The following is an 8,964-nucleotide window of genomic DNA, read 5'->3' as shown; positions in this document are numbered from 1 at the left end:
ATCTCATCCGAGGAAATGGACTCTTGGACATGGATTATCGTGATGATAATAACTACCTAAAATTTTAAACACATTTGGAGAAACTGTATTTGAAGAGTAGGCTAGTGTCACTTTGACTGAATGTCATGTCATCACTCTCATCACGAAACTCTACAGTTTCTCCAAACGTGTTTATTATTTTAGGTAGTTATTATCATTATATTATCGTTATTATTATAAGATGGTTTTTATTCGTTATTTGACACTATAAACCATGCTATAAACACACACTCGAGCTTTTATTTTGGCACTTCCGGTTACCGGCATTTTGAATTTGCATATTAGTTAAATATTTAGTTTCACCCGAAACATTTAGATTCAACATTTAGATTTAAATTTAGATTTAGATTTAACATTTAGATTTAGATTTAACATTTAGATTTAGATTTAGATTTAGATTTAACATTTAGATTTAGATTTAACATTTAGATTTAGATTTAATATTTAGATTTAACATTTAGATTTAGATTTAACGTTTAGATTTAACATTTAGATTTAGATTTAACATTTAGATTTAACATTTTGATTTAGATTTAGATTTAACATTTAGATTTAGCATTTAGGTGTAACATTTAATATTTAGATTTAACTATTTAAAATATCTCTAAGTTGACAAATATTGTTGTAAATGTGGTAAAAAGTGACCGTCAAAAATTCATACCAGTTTTTTAAACATTGTTTGAAGCTAAATGTGACAAAATGTTGCTGTTATTTTCAGCATGAGACACTTTACAAACGGCGCCCCATAAACTATCCCTTTAATCGTTACCTTCAATAACCTGGGTCATAACAGATTATATGGAATCTGGATTACAAAATCAATTTCCATTTAAAAATACTCGTAATCAGAGTAGTTTATTACACATATTATTCACACAATGGCAGTAAATCAATCATAATTTATTGATTCTCATACTACTTTTTCATATTAAAAATTTCCTTTCTAAAAAAGCATGTTTGCTTTATACATTTATGCATGCTTTATACTTGCTTATATACATTCAGAAAGTCTTCTATTTTTGTGAAATTGCCCCAGTTTTGGGAAATATTGAATGCCCTTCATGCTATTGATAAAAAAGAATGGAATATATTTTCTTTCTCTTTGTATTTTTATATCAGTATGGTACAATATTATCCTATTCAATTCAATGTGGTAAACGAGTTAGGTCAAAAGTAATCAAAAAGTAGTCGTTTAGGTTTATATTACCTAAAATGTGTAATGTAATGGATTACGTTACGAACTACAATTTTTGTAATGAAATTTGGAATCCGTAACAGACTACAATTTGTAACTGATCGATCCAGCACTGTCAAAAACCTACAACTCAAATACAAAATCACCACTAAAAACAATTTATCATTTGGATCTTTTATTGCAGTGTATGGTTCCAGTGTTTTTCACTGATATTTTCCCAGAAACGCGAAGAATACAGTTTGTGTAGGTACAGTAGTGTTTACTTAATCTTCTCTCAAGCATCAGTAGCATTACTATACAAAAATATACATTTGTGTTCACACTCTAGAAGAACAGATATTCTTTCGAGTCAAAATAGTCAAACAACGTTCTCTCTTCACCCTTGAGAAGTACCATGATAGCGTCAATGCTAAGAGATGTCTTTGCATTGAAAAATTACTTTGAGAAATCCCTTTGTCTGTATAGACACATATAAAGTCTTTGTTCATAGCTGAAACTTTAAGAAATTACAACAATGAATTTAAGATGAACAAAGGGTATAATTTAGATCTCCCTATCATCAAACAGAAATATTAAAGTCCTGGCCTATGTATGACACTATTCTTAAATGTGGCAGTGATGATTACACTCAATCATAATACCACAGAAATTCTATTGGCATTTATACAATAACTGTATTTGCATAGATCAATAAATGACCAGTCACAAGTAAACTGAAATAGTCCCAAAAAAAAGTGAAAAGCACATTCTACTGTTGCAACATTCCTCTAGTGTTGATTCAAGGGTTTCAAAGTATAAATAAAACATTACTCTATCCAAGTAGCAAACATTTCAATTAAATATTGGTTGAAAAGTTTCTAAAAATCACATCCAAATCATTTCAAAATTCATAATTAGCAAAACTAAACAAATACAAAACCCTTGTCCAGTATTAAAAATGTGTACTTAGGCTAACAAACATTCCCACAACACGAAAAAAACTAAAACAAAAACAAGAAAAACTAAAAACCAAACAGGTTGCAGAGCTTCTAAAAGTTTAAATGTAACAACGTAGCCAAAATATTGCAATGCATTTTCTAGACGAAATGAGTCTATTTTAAGATCCTTTGTGTATATTCTGACATTAGCTCTATATAATCTAGACTGTGTTCATTTTTAACTCAACAATCTACGAGTGTTTTTGTAGTAGCTAAATAAATACTACAAATATTTAAAAGAAAAGGTCGCTTTTGGTTGCTACTTTGTGAATTTTAATCAAGCTGAATAAAACGGTTTCAACGTAGTAACATAAAACATTATCTTCTAAATTAAGATCTACACGATTTAAAACACTGACCTACAGCCTAAAATCAACATGACTACTAGCACGCAAAAAATAAAAAGGAAAAGTAATCTGGACACAACCCTTAAAAAAAACACACACAATATACCATTTCCAAGTCCAGGACCATTGAAGCCATTGAAAAACACGCACCCAATGATTGTTGAGCAATTGCGTAAACAAGATACAAGGTACTTGATAGTGACACTACTGAAGATCAGCTTCATCTTTGACATCTGCACTATGTGAATCAAAAGACATCAGGTCAGAAGAAATGGCCTCTGCTTTGCCCTCAGACAAGCTGCTCTTCAGAAACTGTGGCTCATCAGAAAAACCCTGATTGACATCATCAGGTTCTGAGGGGAGAAATGAGGACTCATTGGTTTGCATGGGATATTCTGCAGGCAAAGCAGATGACTCGAGATGAAGGGCGGCGGGATCAATGAGCAGGGAAGAGATGTCTATAGGAGGCACGGAAGATTCGAGAGATGGGATTGAAGAATTCATCAAAGATGCCATGTCTGTTGGCATGCTATGATCAAGAGGTAGATTTGGGAGAAGAGGGTGTGAGACAGAAAGGGGAGGAGAAACATCTGAAGGTGGTGTAATAGAAGAACTGAAATCCGCAGCAGGATATTCCTCTGTCATTTTCTCTTCAGGGTCACGACAAGGAAACTCTCGGTCTTGAAGCTCCTCTGCAAAAAGAGACACGTTTTTGCTCATTTTACAACCTAGACTTGTTCTCACCGACTGAATTCTGTTCACCTAAAATTAGCAAAGCTGCCTCACCAACACCCGATACGTCAATGTCCTCTCGGACAGCTAGGGATGTATTTGTCATGTCAATGGAAGAAGTGGATAGGTCCAGTCGATCTGCCATGTCTGACACTTCTGAATTCATCATGGCCACTTCTGACTGATCCGAGAAACCTGGAAGAACCATTGCTTTGATGCATTAGAATGTCTTTTCATGATTCTTGTTCTACAAAAGAGTTAGATGAAGCACATATTTTGATGCCTTACCAGGATCCATGACTCTCTGAATGGGAGGTGGCAGTGGGGTTTCAAGATCCAAGCCACTCATTGACTGACCAGACGCCATTAAGGACACCTGAGAAAATTCGTTTCAGTTACACTGTTGTAAGTATATCACCAAAAAAACAAATGTGAAGCAAATATGTGAATGTTGTTCAACCAATTTGTGCACATTCACAAACAATTTAAAGGGATGTTTCACCCAAAAATAAATTTGTTTGGCAAATTATGTTGCAATGGTATTATTATAATTATTATAATATAATGATGTATGCTCACAAAGTCTGGCCAAATTGTGCTTCCTACAAACAAGCCTGGAATTTGTTTTAAATTGCAATTACAATTTTTAATAGAAATATCACAATTAGATTTTTTTTCTCCAAATCCTGCAGCCCTACTTGCTTCTGTAAGATATTTTGAAAAATGTCTGTGTTGAAAGTCAATGGGGTCTAATTATGTTTTGGACCCCATTTACTTTCATTGTATGGACAAATCAAAATATCTTGTTTTGTGTTCCACATTAGAAAGAAAGAAAAAAGTTTTGAATCAACATGTAGGTAAGTAAATAACAGCAGAATTCTGAGTGAACTATCCCTTTAAATAATATGACCATACTACAGTCTTGTGAAAAACTACCTCTGTGAATCCGTTTGTAGGAGATTCTTGCTCTGGCGTCCCTGCCACAGGAGAAGCTTTTGGACTGATATTTTCAGATTTTGGGCCGTCAGGTTGTGCTGGGATTCGGTGCAGGTAGCCATATCCAATGCCACAGCCAAGACTACAAAGGGGTAAGCAGTTATCTGAATTATTTCCTCATAATAATGGCTTGGTCAAGAATTCATTGCAGTATTATATCCTCGGTAACAGGGTTATTACCTGCCTTCTCCCCCCCAGGCACCATTTGGTGTGACAACCACCTCCCTGCATTTATTGGTTTCTGTATTGTAGACCAGCAACTTCAATGGTTTTCCCTCATGGGCTTCAATTAGGGAGAAGAAATCCTCTGACTGTTGGGAAATCAAAACATTGCTTGATTGTAAAAACCTTGCATTTTCATTAAGTAAAACTAATAAATGTAGTGGTCACATTATGAAATAAATGTTTTTCTCTAATGCATGTTGGCCAATATCTTTGGTACCCCTAGAAATTCTAATGAGTAAAATATCTCTGAAGTATATTCCCCTTCATAATTAAAATTGTTTAGCACACCAGGGTGACTAGGAACATGAAATTATTCAGCCATGACTTCCTGTTTCACAGTAGTATAAATAGAAGCAAACACTAAGGCCAAATTCACTTAATCATCCATCCAATCAGTAAAACCAAAGAATATAGTTCTGATGTGCAGATTGTACGAAAATAGCTAAAGCATTGAAAAATCCCATTTCAAGGGCAATAATTACAAAGTTCCAATCAACTAAAGATGTTACGAATCTGCCTGCAAGAGGACGTGTGTCTATATAGTCTCAATGCACAGTGAGGTCTTTCAAAGTTTGAGTGGCCAAAGACTCTCCAAGGATCACAGATGGAGAACTGAAGAAATTAGTTGAGTCAAACAGCACCTATAATCACCATATTGTTCAGGAGGGTTTCAAGAAAAATCCTCTACTCTCACCCTAAAACAACCTCCAGCATAATTCAGTTGTCAGACACTACTGGAGCTTTAAACGGGAAATTAAAAGAAGAGCTTTTTGGCAGATTAAATATACTGGATTTTTAATGTTGTGGGCCTATTTTTCTGCTGGAGGCCCTGGACATCTTTTTCACACACATGGCATCATGGATTCTATCAAATACCAACAGATAAAAAATTAAACCTAGAAATCTTATAATGGGCCATTGGCCATGACCTGAACCTTATTCAAATCTTATGAGTAAAGTGTATCAACATGGACTTGGGAATTTGACGGATCTGGAGAGATTCTGTATGGAGGAATGGTCTCTGATCTCTTGTCAGGTGTTCTCTAAACTCATCAGGCATTATAGAAGACAACTCAGAGCTGTTATCTTAGCAAAAGAATGTTGCAAAAAGCATTGAATAAAAGGGTGCCATTAATTGTGGTCAATGTGTATTAGAGGAAAACATTAAAGGTCAAAAGGATTAACAAAGCCAATTTATTTTAACAGGCTTCTTTGTTCATATTTACCAAGGGTGCCAATAATTATGACCAGGACTGCATATCAGGTTTTTACAATCTACTGCATGTTTGCTAAAAACTCTAAAACTATAGAGTTGAACAATTTTCAAAAGTGTTACCTATGTAAAAAGGGTAAACCAGCAGAATCTAATAAAATATGCTTCAGGGATAAAGGGTTTTGACAGAAAGAACACGTTGGTGGATCTTCTCTAAATGTTAAAAACTTGTGTCATCCTGGAATGGCCTATTCCACAACGGGTATAAACAATCTGGTCCCATCGGTTTAAAACTTAATAGCAACTTCTCCCAACAATCAGGCTGATTTCATGGAGTTTGTTCATAGTATATAGATCCCAGTAACTTCCATAGATCCCAATAACACGCAGAGAAATAACAATCAAGCTTTCATGATAATAATTCACGTCTTACATCTTGCAGAACCTGGTCAGCTCCAACAATGAAGTCTGAATGCTCCTGGAGTCCAGCCAGTGCTGCTGGTGAATTTGGCTCCACATCCTAAAACCAGAGGTTGCAAAATACTTACACAAAAAGCCAAATTATTTAAAGAAATGCATGGATTACCTATTAAACGCAAAGATAACTTACGAGAACATGCCAGACATTTTCATTGGCTCCTTGAAAGCTACAGAATCGGACACTGGCTCCCAGAAGTCCTTGGCCACCCCACATGTTGCTGGGAACCACCTCCAATTCCCGGATCCTCATGGTCTTTGTACTATACACTTCCATCTTTACTGGTTTCTCCACATTAGCCTTGAGGAGGTCCTTGAGCAAATCATTCTCCTGATTCTGTTCAGACAGAATATAACCCATTATAATCCAAGTAAGAGTGACTACATTTACAGTACATGAAAATAATTATTTTCTGGTTAAGTCTTTATTCCAACTAAGACATGCACTTTTATTTTCTCTTGAGGATATACTGGAGATGAAGCGTATATTGTAAATAAGATGTTTACATGATTTAAAAACATGATATGCCATAGCTGTCTTATACAGTCTTAGTCTGTATTGTCCCCATGGGGAAATTTTGTTTCAGTGGGTTTTTTTTTTATACACATGGCGTTCACACACAAACAATCAATTTACACAAACATAAAATCACATCCATCACCTAATACAAATTCACTTGACTCGTCAGCAACACTGAGACCTGCTCAGTTTACGTCCAAAAGAGATTTCTAGAATATTGGCTTCATGTTATGTCAGTTTTAAGTTAACTCACTTATTGATGCATGCACAATAACAATACGAACAACATATTCCAATATTCCAGAACATGTTCGTGCATTAGAATGATTGTCATGTCACTGACTACTGAAAACCTTGAGAGTCATTTGTTAGTTATTACTTATAAGACATTTCGAACTGGTTACAAGAAAAATGCATAATCAAAATATGAAAACATTACAATATTAATTTGAACATTCTTGTGCACGTAAACCTAATCAAATGCACCGATTACTCAATTATGGGATCATTTGTTGGTTAATACTTGTGTGACATTGTCTTAAATCTGTGACAAATTTTTTCCCCTAAATGACAATAAATAACCAATTGAGCTTTACAAATACAAACTTACCAGACGATTATTGCCAATGGATATGATGAAATCAAAAAAGGGATCCAAACCAGCTTTCTCTGCCGGTGAGTCCTCTTGAATCTGTAAAGGAATTGGAGTAACGTTAAATCACTTCAGAGCACAACTTCTATTCAGATCTATGGAGTCTTTGAATTTCAAAAGCATTCATTGACGTTGTTCGCATTATTGTGCACTGGAAAGTTTAATAACATCCACCGAATAGTATGCAATCTGAAATAATGAATATCTGTGAAAATATGTTACGTGTTTATATAAATATTACGTAATGCCCCTCTCCCCCTGTGGATTCAATGACGTGGCGGCTACGCTTAAATATTCCTAAATCCAAAGCTCTTGGATCACTGACCACGACACTGATACTAAAACACATGCAAACTATGTTTACAGACTGAAGACATAACGTGTGACCACAATGTAAGATATCGCAAATGTTATACAAGAAGATGTTTTCGGAGATGTCATATAACGTTAGCACAACACAACCTGCAGTTACCTGACAGTTGCCACTTTGCAAGCACTTTTCAAACCTTGAACAGGCTTTCCTAGTTGTTAATACCGTGTATCTGACACAGTTGTTTATTTATCAGATAATTAAAAAAATATCTGAATGCACACACTCTGTTTTCTCTCAATTCATATCTGTCAAAGGCTAAAGCAATGCGGACATGATAACTTCATCACAGGATAGCTAGCATGAAAAGCTGCTCGCTGTCATACGCAAAGTCAGCTAAATTTAAGCAATTTACCCCATGAACGTGAAATCCTTCTGTTCCCCCCTCAGGTGCACCACTGCTCTGTGTTAAACCCATTGCTCTAGAGGGTTTCGATGTTTTGCAATGTTATGTTTAGCTCTCTGAACAAACGACCCAGACAGAGATTACTCATCCAGTCGTGGCCATGTTCTCCATCTAGCCAGGCGAGAGCAATCGAACAATGATGCCAGCGATCAAAGGATTTTTCTAGCTCGGAACCTTTACAGTCATTGCTCGGAACTCACGTTCTCTTTTTTTAATACTTGCCAGCTAAAACATTCTCAAAACTAAAGCTAACCCCAATCCTCAAAAGTATTCACTAAATGTGATCTCATTTGGAAACTCATTTGGAAACCTTTCCCACCCAGCACCAGACATCAAGACGTTGTTTTTTGGGCAAAATCAAGTCGGCCCGTCATAGTCTTCATTTAGCCCAAAAATAGACGTTGAAAATTGGGCTTTGTTTGGTCCGTCTGATTTGGTCCAAATTTAGCCCAAAAATAAGTGTTGAAAATTAGGCTTTGTTTGGTCCGTCTGATTTCGGCAGGAGCAGTAAACAGGGACAGTCACCGCCAAACATGAGGATGTGTACAGCTGCCCCATAATGTGTGTGAAGTATTAGCTCAAAATACCCCACAGATATTTTTATAGCATGTTAAAATTGTCACTTTTTTAAGGTGAGCAAAAACGCACCGTTTTTGTGTCTGTCCCTTTAAATGCAAATGAGCTGCTGCTCCCAGCACAGGGGGCGGAGTTTCAACCGCTTGAGTCATTTTACCTCACACAGACATGCACTGAAAATTTCAGAAAAACGTTTAGCCTTTTAAGTTCAAACCAGAGTCAGACAATGATGGAGAGAC

At 35.7% G+C, this 8,964-nt stretch overlaps 1 protein-coding gene across 1 annotated transcript; it reads right to left on the bottom strand.

The window, feature by feature from the left end:
- Positions 1–1,392: 1,392 nt before the first annotated feature.
- gorasp1a (golgi reassembly stacking protein 1a) lies at positions 1,393–8,284 on the bottom strand. Its single transcript, XM_082172526.1, has 9 exons — positions 8,099–8,284; positions 7,332–7,412; positions 6,335–6,538; positions 6,158–6,244; positions 4,467–4,597; positions 4,227–4,368; positions 3,579–3,666; positions 3,345–3,485; positions 1,393–3,250 (listed from the first exon to the last, which is right to left on the bottom strand). Exons 1-9 carry the CDS (start codon positions 8,159–8,161, stop codon positions 2,763–2,765), a joined length of 1,425 nt encoding a protein of 474 aa, XP_082028652.1. The 5' UTR covers positions 8,162–8,284; the 3' UTR covers positions 1,393–2,762.
- Positions 8,285–8,964: the final 680 nt, after the last annotated feature.

The sequence above is a fragment of the Leuciscus leuciscus genome, assembly GCF_965113295.1.
Source record: "Leuciscus leuciscus genome assembly, chromosome: 6".
Taxonomy (NCBI): Eukaryota; Metazoa; Chordata; class Actinopteri; order Cypriniformes; family Leuciscidae; genus Leuciscus; species Leuciscus leuciscus.
This window is presented reverse-complemented; position numbering and strand designations above follow the sequence as displayed.

Excerpts from the sequence above, each read along its gene's own strand:
- gorasp1a (XM_082172526.1), bottom strand. The coding sequence starts at position 8,161 with ATGGGTTTAACACAGAGCAGTGGTGCACCTGAGGGGGGAACAGAAGGA. Across the intron at positions 4,369-4,466 it reads GCCTGGGGGGGAGAAGGCAG|TCTTGGCTGTGGCATTGGAT; the intron begins GTAATAACCCTG and ends ACCCCTTTGTAG. Across the intron at positions 3,251-3,344 it reads CATTGACGTATCGGGTGTTG|AGGAGCTTCAAGACCGAGAG; the intron begins GTGAGGCAGCTT and ends CTCTTTTTGCAG.